The sequence below is a fragment of the Poecilia reticulata genome, chromosome 6, assembly GCF_904066995.2.
Source record: "Poecilia reticulata chromosome 6, P_reticulata-male-v2, whole genome shotgun sequence".
Classification (NCBI taxonomy): domain Eukaryota; kingdom Metazoa; phylum Chordata; class Actinopteri; order Cyprinodontiformes; family Poeciliidae; genus Poecilia; species Poecilia reticulata.
In genome coordinates this window covers 14438717-14455338 of record NC_088835.1, presented here as the reverse complement: position 1 = coordinate 14455338, position 16622 = coordinate 14438717, and the positions used below count along the sequence as shown (strand labels likewise).

General features: G+C 39.8%; 2 protein-coding genes across 3 annotated transcripts in view; both read left to right on the top strand.

Moving 5' to 3' along the window:
- Positions 1-4687, top strand: part of fa2h (fatty acid 2-hydroxylase) — a 33381-nt gene extending 28694 nt beyond the window's left edge. For both annotated transcript variants that reach the window (XM_008411678.3, XM_008411680.3), the window contains exons 4-7: positions 461-561; positions 647-819; positions 1287-1539; positions 2516-4687. In XM_008411678.3, coding sequence (XP_008409900.1) covers positions 461-561; positions 647-819; positions 1287-1539; positions 2516-2583 — 595 coding nt within the window. In that variant the 3' untranslated portion in view covers positions 2584-4687. The remainder of the gene's footprint in view (positions 1-460; positions 562-646; positions 820-1286; positions 1540-2515) is intronic.
- A 1505-nt stretch (positions 4688-6192) lies between these two features.
- On the top strand, positions 6193-16350 carry ano10b (anoctamin 10b). The gene is made up of 16 exons (XM_008411681.2): positions 6193-6350; positions 6434-6505; positions 7618-7886; positions 8116-8289; positions 9508-9645; positions 9973-10089; positions 10209-10325; positions 10847-11185; positions 11265-11447; positions 11594-11649; positions 11741-11815; positions 12209-12373; positions 12456-12647; positions 12733-12870; positions 12948-13064; positions 13148-16350. The coding sequence occupies exons 3-16, from the start codon at positions 7625-7627 to the stop codon at positions 13169-13171; spliced, it is 2097 nt and encodes a 698-aa protein (XP_008409903.2). The 5' UTR covers positions 6193-6350; positions 6434-6505; positions 7618-7624; the 3' UTR covers positions 13172-16350.
- Positions 16351-16622: the final 272 nt, after the last annotated feature.

Sequence of the window (16622 nt, the reverse complement as noted above, 5' to 3'; positions counted from 1 at the left end):
TGGTCTCTGAAATATTTCTCTGGATTCTTAACTTCCTGACAGTCGTTAAGCCAACCAGGAAAACTTTCTTTGTTCTCTGCAGAATGAAAGTAAAGCTGAGCGTTGCATAGGTTGTAATGTTACAGACATGAGTACATAAATCTTACTTCAGGATAAGATTTATGTAGGGTTAGGGTTTAGAATCTCTCAAAATGGTTTATATAAATAAATGAGATGAAAAAACAAATACTGTCTTGTTAAAACTGGAATAATTTATGTATGAATGAGCCACATTTTTAACGTTTTAAAACGTATTATTTGGACTGGATGTATTCTCTCTCACTTAAGGGACCAGTACCAAACAAATGTTGATGAGGAGGAAAATAATTGAGGCAAAATCCTAACAGACTGTAAATACTGTACAATGTTCATCTAGTCCAAATATGACCCTTTTATGAGTCTTTCTGGTTTGTTGCTACAGGTACTGGGTCCCAGTTGTCTGGCTTCCTATCGTCTTCTATCTTGGTTGGCACTGCTACACCACCCTGGCTCAGGGCAACACAAGGATAGAGCTCACCTCGGGTAGGACACAGTAGTGTACGACGGTGCTCATGCTGTACAAGCGATATGTAAACTTGTCTTCATCGCTGCACGTTTGGATTCGCAGATTTCTCCATACCGGTCCCAAAGCATGTGTTTCCGGTCCTTTTCATGATGGGCTGGTTCTTGTGGACCTTCATCGAGTACTGCATCCACCGCTTCGTCTTCCACATGAAACCGCCGGCTCATAACTACTACCTCATTACGCTACACTTCCTTCTGCACGGACAGCACCATAAGGTATAAAAGCATAAACCACTTTTTCTAATGAATTTCTCTTCCATTAGGTAGAAAAATCAAAACATTTGTTGCAGACTATTAAAGCTTGATGATATAGATGACACCTAATTATTATGATTTTTTTATTAATTGCAACAGCATTTACCGAGGTTTATAAAATGTTTTTAAACTGATTCAGAAATGTAATTTCTGATCCTTTAATTTTTTTTTCCATATCTGTTGCATGAGAACCATAAACTTTATTTTACATTGATTTTGTGACGAACAGAAAGTAGCAAATAACTATTAGGGTTTTTAAATACAGATACTTTGAAAGACAAAACAACTCAGTCAGTCAATGATTAATTACACACAGTTAGGTCACCACTAAAAGCAACTTGTTGCTCTGGATTTCCTTTAGGGTGTCTGAGTAAAGGAATCTGAGTGCAAATTCACAGATTTTTCTGGTTGTGTTGTTTTCTCTCCAGTCTCCCTACGATGGTTCTCGCCTGGTCTTTCCTCCTGGGTTGGCCTCCATAGTGGTGGGATTGTTCTACATGTCGCTCTGTAAGACGCTGCCGGAGACCCTCGGCTCGTCTATGTTCGTCGGCGGGCTGTGCGGCTACGTCGTGTACGACATGATCCACTACTATCTTCACTATGGCTCGCCAAAGAAAGGCTCGTATCTGTACAGTCTGAAAGCCTACCATGTCAAACACCACTTTGAGCACCAGAGATCAGGTGAGCAAATCAGTTTAAGTGTCACGCAAATTGAACCAGGCAAATTGTTGCCACTACTTCACCTGTAGTCAGTTTGGACCTAGATGTGGTTTTAGACTGCAGCGATTTTATTTTTACAACTCTTGTAAGCCTTCAACCCAGTTTATAGTTGCTATCAAACTGAGGCTGTTCAGTTCACATAACTGCTTTTATAAAAGGTCACCACTAAAAGCAACTTGTTGCTCTGGATTTCTGGTCTTTTTGACCTCCTGCTCCAGAGTAAATGGAGTAACATAAGGGGACACATCTGGTCTAATCTGCGCAGGTTATTGTAAAGCTTTCTCATCCTAACTTCAGAACCAGCCAACCATATTCATAAATTCCTCTCACTTTATAACCTGTTTATTTGTTTAAATGCTGAAAACCAGTCAAACTTGATTTTCCTGTCTCATTTCTGCCATGTCATATCAGTAAAAAAGGTAACTAATATCCTAGCAGCCTTTTATGGCTGGGATGCCTCCCCATACCTTAAAGTACAATCTGGTGTTGACTTTACTTCCTCTTCCAAAAGTTTTTAGAATGATGCAGAATATTGCCATGTCGTGTTCAATGCAGACAAAAGACGTGTCTTTTGGGCAGGTATAAAGGGAAAGGGCAGGGGTCATGAGGGCCGGTGTCCTCAGCTCCAACACACCTGAATCAAATGGCTGAATCACCTCCATGTGCAGTCCAGCTCTCCAGAATAAAGCTGGATGATCTCATTATTTGACTCGGGTGTGTTGAAATGGAGACATCTAAAAGTTGCAGGACATCAGAACTCCAGGTCTGAATTTGAAGACCCCTGGACAAGGAGTCAAGCTGACGGCCCGTTTAAATAATTATTATGTTGCTTTTGGTTTTGATAGTAACCGCTTCACTCATAAACATTTCTATGGTTCTTTAAACTACGATCACTCTGTTTTCTGATCTCTCTCTCTTGTGACGCTTCTCTTTGCAGGTTTTGGAATCACCACCACGTTCTGGGATCATCCCTTCAACACAGTCATTCCTGACGAGAAATTCTAATGTACGAATGGCTCTCCTCAAGGGCCACTGGACTTATCAGCCTCCCTAATTAGTGACCCGTCCACCTGTTATAACCCCCCACCCCCCTAACCCCTCCGGCATCCATAATGCTGCAGCAGCCGATGCATCGATACTCACTGTAACGCATTGTTTTCTACAGATCAGCCATACGAATGTGTGAGAACCAGTCTGATCTCTATTCTCACTGTGATTGTTTTTGCACTTTTGTGCCAATATTAATCAAGCAAACGTTAAACAGATTGCCAGTCAGGAGCACGGGGGTAAAGCTTTAATAGATTACATGGAAATAATTTTTAAGAAACATTCGAACAGGTAAAAGCAGAGGGAAAAGAAAGTGATGGACGGTGGGTGGATGTGGCAAAAGTGTTTGAGCATCAATGATTAATCTTACCAGTTAAACCAACTTGGGTTAATTCAGCATCCTTCCAGTTTGAAGGTTTGCATCTCCCTGCAACAAAACCAAACTCGCTGAAACACCTGTGAACAGAAAATATTTGTTTTCAGATGTCCTGATCAACTCCACAGTCGGGCTTTAATTTATTAATTAGCAGGATTGAGGTTTTACTGTAGTTTGCAAGTGTAGCTGCTGATCCAGATCTTTGAAATGAGCACAATTCCACTGTAAAATATCCTGTTTTTCTCCCAGTTTGATTTCACAAAAATGTAAAAAATATATATTTTTAAGATGTTTTGTACAAAAGAGGAGATGCTTTCATTGAACGAGTTTGATGTCTGTACGTTGATGGATGGATTCTGTGTGTGTGGATTTAATGAATGTGTTTAGGTGTCGTAGGGATGGAGCTGAAGGAATGAAGCCAGGTTGGTGGACGTCTTGCTGTGGGGATCTCGGGGTCAAAGGTTACAGGGAATTTTACACTGTTTGTTGGAGGAAAAAAAAAAGTTCCCATATTTAAGCAAGGTGGCCAATGAAGACCATGCACCATAATAATGGTTTTGTTTTTCCCCAACAAAATTTTAGTATGAGCTGCACAGTTGCAGCTGCTGCCATCTAGAGGCAACCAGTAGAAGTGTTTGCTAACGACTCTTCTGATCATAACGAGTTACATTTCTGGAATTAACCATCACAACAACTTAGGCATAGAAATAGATGTCTACAGTTTTCAGAATAAAAGATATCTGACTAAAATTCATGTTAGGTTAGTTAAATATCATTAACAGGAATCATTATTACAAATAAATCACATCCTGTATTGCACTGTTAGGTTTAAATCTATTTTTTGGGACCAGAATCTGTCTGGTTGCTTCGAAGACCTCAATATCACAGTGATGCATTCAGATTGAACTTTTCAGCCTTCATTGAGGCACAAGAGCCTTACAGTTTTGTGCCCGTGTTTTAGCATCTTTGATTCCACTTCAGTGTGAAGCTCCTTGTTTGTTTGACCCCCTCGGATCCCTGCAGAGGGTGACGATTGAGCAATCTGACTCGACAGCAGGACGTCCTGGCGGCGGCTGGCCGAGCTTCAGCCGACTCCCTTGGCACAGTAGAGAAAGGAGAGCAGACAACTTAAGAGCAGAACAAACATAACTCAAATAATTTACAAGCATAGCACATGCAAAGGTCTCTTACAAAACTGTCGTATGCAAAGTTTCAGCCTTTACAAGCTTGATTGTATAAAAAGAGCATCTATTTTAGATAACCCAAAGTTATCACAGTTGCATTTGTTTTCTCAATAAAAATGTGAAGCAATAAGTCTTATTGAGGGCGAACAGGGATGAGTTGTAACTGATCTGTCACCAAAAATGTGTCATTTTGCCTTTTTTCTTTCTTTATAGATGGTAAAAATGTCAAGATTTCACTCAAGAGTTGATTTAATCACTGAACTCTGAACAGTGGGGGTTTTTTTTATTCCAAAGAACCAAAATATACAAATATGTGTTTTTGATGTCTATTAATTTTAAAGACGTACTAATCTTATGTGAAAAACTAAAACTCGTGATTTTCACTCGTCTTTTTTGTGCTAAAAGAAATGCAGCAGGAATTTCCAATAATCTGTTTACTTTGAGTTTTAAATTTCTATGCAAAGGTAGACATGTTTGTAAATAAACGTCTGTATATTTCTGACACTGGTCTTTCCTGTGATTCATTTAAAGAACAGATCATATCTCAAACAGGTGTAGCTCAAATATTTGAAGAATGGAAGCTCTTGGTGCCACACCCTAAACTGCTAATTAACACCTGCAGTAATCAGTCATTTGAAAAGCCTGATATTTCTGCTTAAAATATATATTTTTTTGTATTTCATTATCTATAAGCCATAATCTCACTAAGACTTTGGCCATTGGCCATCTCCAGTGGTCTTTGGGTGGAAGGTGGGCTACATCCTGGATGATCACCTCGCTCCAATGAAAAAGCGTGCAGCTGTCATCACTTTGCATCAAAATGACCTCAACAACTTCAAGGTGACATTCAGCTGCAGTGAAGAAATCTTCAGGATATCAAAGAGTGTCCAGCAAGAACCGTGATTAAGTTCATCAGCAGGAGGCCAATAAACTGCATCTCCACCAGTGCAGAGTTTGCTCAGCCTCGGCAGCAAGTGGGTGTGAGAGCACAGTTGAGGTCAAAAACTTTGGACAAGAAATGCAGCAAAGAAGCCAACTCTATAGGAAGTACAAAGATGAACTGCAGAAAACTGGTCCAAATGTAAGAACACAGGCGTCCTGGACTTGTGGTCAGGAAAATCCAGACTTTAACTCAAACGAGAACTTGTGGTCATTAACCGAAAAGATTGATCACATCCAAACAGAGGTAAGACAAGAATGGACAACCAATCAGACAGGATTTGATCTAGAAGTTAATAGCATTGACATTTGAATGGCAGGCAGGATGGAACAACCTGTGATTAAAATTTTGCAATTTTTACTTTTTTAATTATTAATTTTAATTTAAAAGAAAAAGGTGCAGTGAGAATTAAGAGAATGCCAATTTGTCAAACTGCAGGAAGTCATCAGATTTCTTTGGGTCAAAATATGAGGGAGCCAAAACGAGCTCACTTGTAGCATTCAGGTGTCCATGTATGTATTACAACTACAAGTTTATTAACGTATCTGTCACGTTCTTCCTCGTTTAAAATGACAGCAAGTATTATCACCATTCTCCTTAGTTAAAGCTGGTATTTTCATTGCTTCATACGGTCACACTCATCTCTAACACCACAGTGGTTCACTTAACTTGGTGTGTTGCTCCAAAGTCTCAGGAGCCATTAAAGCTTTGCTTGGTGCTCCTGGTACATCTGATGTTGTCATGGGGTGGGAAGGGGGTGCACCAACCTCCTCCAGGTTAGAGACTGAACTGGACAAACCTCCTAAACACACAAAATATGTTACAGGAACAAATACAACTTTTTTGATTTTCTTTTTAAACGGTATAAAACGGGGGGCTGCCTGCCACCAGAGGTTGTGTACCAACCGTGCTTCGTTTCATAAACATCTTAAAGATGTTTTGAGGTTTTTTAAAAGTTTTTTATTTGTTTTTAATAATTTCAAAAAATAATATACTCATTGCAAATGTTATTTCAGCGAGCGTCAGCTGTGGGGCAGTAGGACCCTGGGCTACTACTGCAGCTGTAAAACCGGCAGCTGGCAGGAGGGAGGAGTCTGAAACAAAACCAAACAACCGTCCACGCCCTGCAGAGCCAGAGAAGTTCCTCCGCATTCCTGTCCAACAAACCCGCACACATCAACACCACACTGAGTGAAAGCTGGGAGGAAGCACCGTCTGGAGCTGGGTAAGAGTCTGCAGACGGACTTCCTTCTGGTTTCTACTCAGGCGGTGCTGCTTTCATGCTGCCTTCTGGTTATGTGCATTCAGACAGGAGTTTGCGGAGGGCCTGACGAAGGAGTGGAGAGCAGAACCACCCCAACATCATCAGCGCCCTACCAGGTATAGTATTTCCTGACTCATCCTCTTCCTCGCCCCGAAACGCCTTTCTGAGTGTCGACAGAATCCGTTCAGGAGCACTTCAGAGACAGCAGGAAGTGTTTAACCACTTTCAGTTCACTCTGTGTGTCTTAAAGTTACGGCGCAGTCACAACACGAGTTTTATCTGGATCCGGTGTTTCACTGAAAGACACGCAGCTTCCTGACGAATTCAATCCCGATCCGTATCTCGTGTCTGCAGCCACCACTGAAATACCAACAAATGTAAAGTTGGCTCAGGGTCACATGTAAATCTATATGGCTCCCCATGTCGCTATGAAAGAGCAGATGATGCAAATGAAAATTAGGACTGTTATATGACTACATAACAATATGTAATTGCTGCAGCCTAAATTCTATCAGAGGCTGGTAAAACCTTTAATCAATGTGGAGGACGACACTGGTTTAAAAACAGCTATTAATGGCTGCAGACTGGTAATAACACAGTTATAACAACTTGAGATTTTGCTGTTCAAGTAAAATTGTTTTCTGTTGTTTTTAAACCAGAAAACGATACAAATGTATTGTGGCCTTAGGTCTTTCCTTTTATTCATCTAACATGTCAACATAACAAGCTGCACTGTGTTTCTGTTATGTCAGCTACCATATATTAGGATTTGTATTGGTTTTACTGACATGCAAACCCAAATGAATAATTTAAATTCCTCGACCTTAAAAGAAATTATGGCATCAGCGTACATAAATAGAAACTGCTGAAGTTTCCTCTTCTTCACCTGGATTGGTTAAGCGTAGAACAGGGTGGCTTTTTCCTTTTTTACAACAATTATATATAATTTTAATTTCCCCCCAGTCAAGAAAAGCTAAGTGGAAAAAGTACTATTCAGTTGTAATCTGTGTGACTTCAAATTTTTATTAGTTCTTGTGAAGATAATCAGCGACATGAAAGAAATGCTGGTAAAAATTCTAATTTATTTGTTGAACGCGTCTGAATTTTCTAGCACTTCTGAAAATCTGAAGACCAAACAGACTGTGGAGATGCAGTTGCACAGATGTCTTGTTGGAGAATAATAATGACAGGGGTATAAATGTTCACTTTGGTTGTGGTTTGCTTCCAGTCTCACCATGAGTAAGGCAGCTGATGATGGCGGTGTGCCTGGTGGTCCAGGTGAACCCGCCCAGCAGTTGGGTGGGGAGGCTGCGGGCGGGAAGCTGCCGAGCAAACTGAGCGCCTCCTCCTTTACGCCACGCTGGACCAAAGTCAGCTGCCCCTGCTGTGCCTCGGAGCGGGTCGAGCCTCTGGTTCTGGTGAAGCTCGGAAAGAAGGCCGTCCCCGAGACGAAACGCTGGCTCATCAAACTGATCGGCGCTCCTCAGAACGATGGAGGTAAGGTCTCAGTTTCCAGCGGCTTCCTGGAGCAAAACAAAAAAAAAAACATACAGTAGATTAAATGTTTATGAGGATCTCAGTGTTGCAGCAAATCAATCGAACAGATGAATCGTTCCAGGAACAGGCTGGATTTAGTCTGCATCAAATTTCTCACAGGATACAGCAAACAAGTCAAACAAACTAAGTTGCTAATGCCGGGTTCTAACTTTTGAAACGCTCGCTTCAGGTGCCGGGTTATTGGCTCACCCAGGCGAGGACGCCACAGGTAACATCATCGTGTTGTCTGCGCCGCGCTGTACGTTACTGCGAGCCACAGAGGAGCTGGGTCTGTGCAAGATCTACCACACTGGTGAAATGGAGGCCTTCGCTTACAACGACAGAGACAACTTCAGAGATTCAGGTAGATAAATCAGACATGTATCTTGATGGAACATGTGGAGTGTCTTATATTTAAGGGTTAGGACTGAAATAAGTAATGGTGTTCATTAAGCAAAGAAGATGCATCATACTTTTATAGAAATCTTTAAAAGATGTGGGGGGTTTTTTCCTCCAAGGGACCAGTGTGTAGGACAACACAAAGGTACACCTCATGTTTTCAGTATGGGGGGGGGTCACTTTTAATTGATTTGTTGCATAGGTCGTCAATCGTTGCCAGAAGACAATGATTATATTTAGAGTTTATTATTACATACTTAATTGAAAGAATTACATTCAGATAATGATCTGGTCCTCAACATCGCGTTTGCTTTATGCTACTCTTTGAGCAAAGTTAACGGTAACCCTCTACACCAAGCTACACCAGCTATCAGTTCTCTGGGAATTATATTGTTTTGGTACCAAACCTTTCTTTGAATCTGAAAAACTGTTATTTTGTTTTCTTTAGCATTTTTAGCAGACTAAGTAATTAGGACAAATTGTGTCTTTGTGACCCATTTAAAACAGAATTTGAGGAGTTTTGCCTCCTGAAAAATACTTAAACAGATTCCTGGAATCCGATGTTTAACATAGTGAGTCATCGTTTAAGGAAGCAGCAGCCGTAACGCTGCTGCCAAGTAATTATCTCTGTGCATGTGCAGACATCATCAGGCCGCAACCTTGTGACAACTAGTCCACATTTGGAGATGGCAGCAGTAACTGCATCTGGGTTTTGTATTTTATCTTACCCCCAATGAAGTTTTTTGTCTCACCTGAGGTAATAAACCTGGCAGTAAACATTAAAACCATTAGTAGCAGCTCTGCTTCAGACATAGAGAACCAGCGTATTCATATGATGGCTCTACATAAGTTTGACGTTTCCAAACTCAACTTTCCAGAATTCCCTTTGCTGAATGACCATTTCAAAACATAAAAAAAACCCTGAAGTTTACCATGAATTTACGGCAAATATATCTACAGTAGAAATGGGTTTAATGTGAAGTCTGGGAAAATAACTGGAAAGAAGAACAAAGAAGAGAACATGGGAACAAAAAGGAAACATAGAAAGAAATAAGAAACAATGTCAGTAGAATACAAAGCAGGGTTTCCCCCATGTGTATTATAAGCCTGGCACGCCACCAGACTTTACATGTGCTGTCGGTAATGTTACACAATTTTAAGTATTGTGTAACATGTGTAACAGACAACATGGAGGTGTTTCTAACGTCGGCTGAGCGACAGTACATCATAAAGTACGAGCTGGACGGTCTGCGGGCCCAGAAGGACCTGAGGATACCCGGCCTGCCCGACAGCTGCACACTGCAGAAGAGAGACAACATCTGTGAGTAGCCTCATTGTGTTTCATATCAACACAGAGAAAGAAGACACTCACATGCTACTGAATCATTTCCCATTTCCTCCAACACAAAAGACAATCTACCAGTGTTTGCTTGGATTTAAGTCTCCTGAGATGAATAATGCTGGTTCTACAGCCTGTTGGCGCTCCAGAATTTAACACTCCAACCCTGCTTGTGTAAAATCGCTTTCTTTTGTGCCTCATCACCATCTCACTATCCTCAGATGCCATGCACCACCCTCAGATACTACCTTCCCTCCACTGACCTTCCTATAAATGACCACAGATCATTTGGACTATGTGCTTCTGCAGGGCAGAAGCTAGGACAAGCTGGCGTCGTCGTAGACACGTTTCCTCTCCACAACCCAGACAAGCTAAAGGACCTTAGTGAATCTTGGTACTCTGGGAATCAGCTGTCTCAGCCACTGGGTATGTCAATACAAGTTTACACTTAAAACAATCTTCTGCCTTCCAAAGGAGTGCATGACTAGATTAGCTGACAAAAATATAACACTAATGCAGTACACGCCTTCTGTCCATTTTCCCAGACAAAGTTAACGAGTATTTTGGTAGTTCTGTGGCCTTCTACTTCAGCTTCCTCGATTTCTACACCTGGTCTCTCCTTCCACCGGCAATACTGGGCCTGTTCATCGCATATTTCTCAAGTAGGTTTGGACGAATTGTACTGATGATTTTATGGCTTCATTTAGTGAAATCCATTTCACTGAATGGATTTCATGTAGCTAAGTTTTCTTAGCTACATCAAGTAGCTAAGAGAACTTAGCTACTTGATGTAATTAAATAAGGTGATGAATGTAAACGATCAAAATTGTGCTTATTTTATAATATAGTGAGACATTTTTTCTTCCAAATTTCTAAATCAAAAATCCATACTTCTCCAGACCCAAATTTTGATATTTTTTTAAAGTCCTTGTCAGGCTTTAAATATGTAACCTGCAAACAGCAGCACAAATAATCAATAGATAGATGGACAGATAGATGTCAAACAATTATTGATCAAGACCCTTAAGATTACAAGAATATCTGGTGCCTTGTGGCCTGAAATAAGATATCCACAGTTAAACATTTTCATCAGGACCTTGATGTTTGTCTTGTTTGGATCTAGTAGAATCAAACACAGGATATTGATTTACATAATCTAAAAATATGTTCCTGCCCGTTACAGGAGAGGTTCAGAGGGAGATGCTGCAGTCAGTCTCTGGGTCTCAGGAGGGGGAAGTCCAGGATGAACCAGAGCCTCTCATCAGCGGCCACATGCTTCAGGCCGTGTTCAGCATGCTCTGGTCCACGGTTGTCATAGAGCTGTGGAAACGCCGCAGTTCCACACTGTCGTACAAGTGGGGCACACTGAACCTCGCAGAACGCTTCGCAGAGCCACGGCCGGGTTTCCACGGCGACCTCGGGGTCAACCCTGTGACCGGTCGTGTGGAGCCACTGTTCCCCGAATGGAAGAGGGACCTGCGTATGGCGCTGGTGTCTGTCCCGGTGGTGGGGCTGTTCCTAGGTACGTTTCCAAACAACAACCAAAGTGTGAGTCAAAGTGCTTCAGGTGTCTGATACACACGTTGCATTTTATCCTGCAGGACTGGTGGTTCTGGGAATGATGTGTTTCTACTGGGCAGAGGCCCGGGTGAAGTGGCTGCACAAAGACTGGGACTCCATGATATCTCAGACTTTTCTCTACGTGCCCTCAGTGCTCCATATTGTTTACACAAATATGCTTGCCACAGTTTACAGGAAAGTTGCAGATTCTCTGACGGAATATGGTGAGATACATGAAGAAAACATATCGGGGAGAGGAAATTTATTATGCAGTAAAAATATCTGTCATCTTAGGAAGGAGTCATGTGTTAGAGATGGTCTATTATAATTTCTTTTGTCTAAGAAACTCAAACTGTAATTCTTTCCTTAGAGAATCACAGAGAGGCGTCTGCCTACGACAACCATCTGACAGGCAAAATCTTAGTGGTTAGCTCTCTCTCTCTTTTGCTTTCTGGATATTTGTCCAAACAGCTCCAAACAGTCGACACTAATATGACTCTTTCCTTTTGCCTTTCAGTTCACCTTCTTCAATAACTTTGCAGTGCTCTTCCATATTGCCTTCTTCAAGCAGGATGTGCCGCTGCTTCGAAAGGTAACAAAGATCTTCAGCCCAGCACTAGAGGGGCTGTGTCCAAGAAAATATGTCCTATTGCGACTTACAGAAACTTATATTCCTATTTTTGTTTATCGGATGGGGGACATTAATCTACTTTGCTTTAGCATCTTTGCAATCTAACTTTTTTTTTTTTCCTTTGGGAGTAAAGAAGTTTATTTTTTTTTTACATTTAATCTAACCTAAAACTATATATAATTAAGAGATTTTTCTTTGTTTATTTCATGGGATTATTAATTTATTGCTCCCTAACTTTCTACAAAGATTTTTACTTTTTGTAAGTTGCAGGATTTTGCTTACAAACGAGCTAAATCATGATTGACCACAAGATATACAATCAGATTTTCACACGCTGTTTCCATCCGTTTAAAGCGTTTAGCTTCTTTGCTGATCATCACTCAGCTGGTGAACCAGGTAACAGAGGTGGTCATACCTTTCCTTGTGGACCGATTCATTAGCGCCCCCCACAGGAAAGAGAAGGAAGACGACCCAAAAGAGGACAAATTTCGGAACCAAGGCACCCTGCCTACTTTTCCGGTGAGTGCTCCGAATCGCAATAAACATCTCACAACCAGGCTTTGATTAAAAGCAACATACCAATCTGCTTTTTCAACCACAGGGGCTGTTTGCAGAATACATCGAGCTGCTGGTGCAGTTTGGGTATTTGAGTCTTTTCTCATGTGTGTTTCCTTTGACTGCTGTCCTGCTGCTCCTCAACAACCTAACAGAAATCAGATCGGACGCTTACAAAATTTGCAAACTCTTCCGCAAACCCTTTTATCCTCCTGTGGCCAGTATGGGTGTGTGGAAGGTCAGTTTCAGTAAAAAAAAAAAAGCATATTAAAATCCAAAAAACAAATTTGTAGACCTCTGCTTATATCAGTCTTCCGTTTTAGGTTGCCTTTGAGGTCTTGAGTTTTGTGTCAGTGGTGTCCAACTGCTGGCTACTGCTGCTGTCTCCGCGTCTGCAGAAGATGAGTCAGGAGGCTGGGATCAGCGGCACCAACCTTCTGATGGGGGCTGTTATGGTGGAGGTAAGAGCGAAGGTGGGATCCCAAATAATCCCTTCGTTGATGTCCGCTGGTGTAATTTCATCTCTGTGTATTTGCAGCATGTCCTGATGTTAGTAAAGGTGATCATGGCTGCCCTGATACCAGATGAGCCTGACTGGATCCAGAAAAAGAGGGAGCATATTGAGTACACGTCCATGCAAGCCCTCAGACAGCAGGTTAGCTACGTTTAATTGACTTTACCACATACTTGGCTTTTTTTCCCCTCAGCTTTCTGAAATATTTTGCTTATATTTTCCAGAGGCTGAATGTTCAAGAGTCCTAATTTTGTTTCAAGATTGAAGTAGTGCTCAATGCCTGGAGGTAAAACCAAAGAGGACAACAGAGCTCAAGAGTAGCCTATATCGACCCACAGCTGTGACTTTGCTCCAAGTGTTCTTGTTGACTTTACTAATTCACATAGTGCTTTTGCTATTTAAACACAACATTTTATGCATACTGCAAGTGCAATTAACAAAAGCATCTAAGAGTGTTTTTATCCTTTAAAATTCAGCAAATGGATTGCCATGACTGCATTTACTGCATAGGAGTCTTGTGAGAGACTTTACTAAGGATACAAGGATTATACAGTTAATGTTTGAAAAACGGACACAGTTTTTGAAGTTACTCGTGCCAAAAAACAGGCAGAATATTTGCCTCATTGCTGCCACCTGGTGACAAAAGGCAGTCAGTGTCCAGGATTTATTAGCAAGAGGATAATATCATTAAAAGGAAAGAGTGAGCTGACTTTAAAGTTGCTTTTAGCAATATCTGATGTACATCATCCTTACCCAGGTATAATAATAATAATAATAATAAATAATAATAATAATAATAATGTTACCAGGGATTCCTCTAATTATGCTGTAATAACTCTTGGTGCATCTCAATGCAATACATGCTCCAAAACATTATGACCACAAAACATTCCATCTCTCGTAAACGTAACAATAACAAGATCCCACCATATGAAATTGTAACTTTGCCCTCCTAAATACTGTTCATACCTCTTCTCACACACTAAACCACTTAATTTGAATGTCTAAAAACCACTTATTGGTTAAGGGATTATTTTGATTCTCATCGGACAAGAAGAGTTGCATTATTGTGCCTAGATTCAACCTTTGAATTGCACATCCAAGAATCTGACTTTGAAATAATCTCTTAAGGGGGTTTTAAGTAGTACCTCTCCACACTTTTAGGAGGTATTTTTTTCCTGGAAACTTAGCTGCTAGCTGTTTGTCTATTTAAGCACCAGTACAATAACTTGAATAAAACGACAGATACATGTGTTAAATAAATGAAAGCATTTTAAAATAGTTATCCACATTTTTAATCAATTTATTGAAATAGATTTTTAAAAAATCTTTAACTCAATTTTATCCATCGAAAGTATTCGCCAGCAAGTTAAGCAATGCCAAAGGGAAAATGATCGGTATGCTCTGCAACTAAGTTTCTCTGCAGGTTACCAATCAGATCTTAAGATGCTTAAATTATTTCATGATTGACTGTACCACAGAAAACAAAAACATTTTAAACAAATCCTACATTTTCTATGTGATTTTTAAAATTAACTTTGAAAATTAACTATATTGAGTTTGCATTTGTTAAGTCGCTGCTAAATAGTTATTCATATCTACTGAATTGAGATCATTGGTAATAACAATTGATAGTTTTTATTCAATTATTTAGACCTTGCTATTAAGTTTAAGGGTTTAGACATTGTAAGACAACATGGAGATTTCCAAGAAGCCTCTCAAAAGAAAGGCAAAAATACTTCAACAGTACAGTTTTAAAACTGGAACACAAATTAATTTTTACAAAATAAATAAGTTAGCAATGTGGGATAGGATGAAATTTGTATTGAAATTTACTTTATTCCCATTAGCTGTTTTTAAGTCTTATTGTTGGAAAAAAGTACTACTATCTTGAATTCATATGTAGTGGGAAAAGGTTTACTTTGCCATCTGCTGCAAAACTGAAATGCCAATAGCTTTTTCTCCAAATTTGCTTGGTATTCAACTGCTTGGGATAATACACTTGAAGATCGATTAATAAAAGGTATAACATGCTTTAAAAACTCTAAAACTGGGCAGGTACACAAGCTTCTGAAAAAAATGTTGAGTACCTTAAAATAAATCACGCACACCACTTAAGCCATAAACACACATCTCACAGAACAAAACCCATACTGCTAATATATGACAGGGTTTACTTACAGAGTATTGTCCGTGGGTTTTATGGTCGCTTCCAAGGAGTGAATATTCTTCCTTCTCAAAGTCGAAACACGAAGTTACAAATTTGTCAAATTTCCTGCGCCATATTGGCTTATATTAGCTAACAGCTAGCTTATCCCGGCGGCAACCTAACAGCTAGCTGTTTTTTAGCTGCACTTTATATCTGATTGATTATACTGATTATAATTGAATATACTGAAATATAATCAATTAAAAGTTTCATTTGTTACATTTTCACGTACTCTGTCGTGAAAATGACAGAGTATCGTTTTCCATCGTTTACTTGACGTAAACGATAGAATCAAGTATCGGATGCCACGACACTGAAGTTAACATAAGTTTGTTGCACCGTTGTCATGGACTACAGAAAAACTACGGAAGAGGATTGGGCTCTGAAAACAGGGCCAAATTCAGCCCCCCCCCCAGCATTTTGACACTAAAGTCATTTTTATAATTTATCAGCTTATCATTCATTACTGCGCTAAGAAAAGAAAAGACAAACTAAAAGAGTAAAGTACATTTTTTATTTTGTTTCATTTTTTGGCTTAGCTATTTTCAATTAAGATTGCTAAGGTTAAATTAAGGTTATTAGGTTAGGTTATTATAATGTTATATCATTTATGAAAACATTTGCATTCTATGTTTGCGGTGTCAATAGGAAATTAATGCTGTCGGAAGAGACCAAAGATGTGCAGTGATATTGTTTTTAATATTTTTGTTTTATTTTTTTGTTTGTTTCATTTTTTGTTTGTGCATCAATTTTGCAGTTCTATGGCCCCAACTGCATTAGTCAAATAATGTATGTTGTTATCACGTTACGTGTTCACTGATGATGGGTTTAATTTGCTATTTTTAAAGTGCAGTTTTAAACCGACAGTCGGTTTTTGTATATTTGTTCAATTTTGACTATTGTATTTAAGTGTTAGTAGTCTTTTTAGCCACCAGGCGTCGCCACACACTGACCTTTATGATGATTCAGCTTGTAACATGCAATCCTGGTGGTTGCAGGTCTGGTGAGATCCTTTCAACCTGCTGCAGCTGTAGATTTGCAGACTTAACACAAAATACGGATGTGAGTGTGCAGGCGTGTGCGTGTGTGTGTGTGTGTGTGCCGGGTGCACAGTGAGGTGAGGGGATGTGTAGATGAAGACAACCTGACTGACTAGAAGGTCAGGTTTTAAAAGCTGGCTGTATTTGCTGGTTGTAATAATAAACTCAGTTAAAAATATGTTTATAGTGATGTGTGTGTCTTTAAAGAATTAAAGTTACTAATTGTAATTTAAACCCTATTCTTTTTAAAGGTGTAGCTGAAGTTTTTCTTCTGTTCATTTCTCTATTTACGTTTCTCCAGCAGCCAGACAGTCTTGTAATTTTTCAAGAGTTCTCAGAAGGTGAAATATGCGTTTAATTTTTTTTTCTTTGGATTCTGGCTGCTTCTTAAAGTGTGATTCTTGAATTGTAATTATAGTGTAATTTTTTTAGAATTTAAGGTAGGATAAG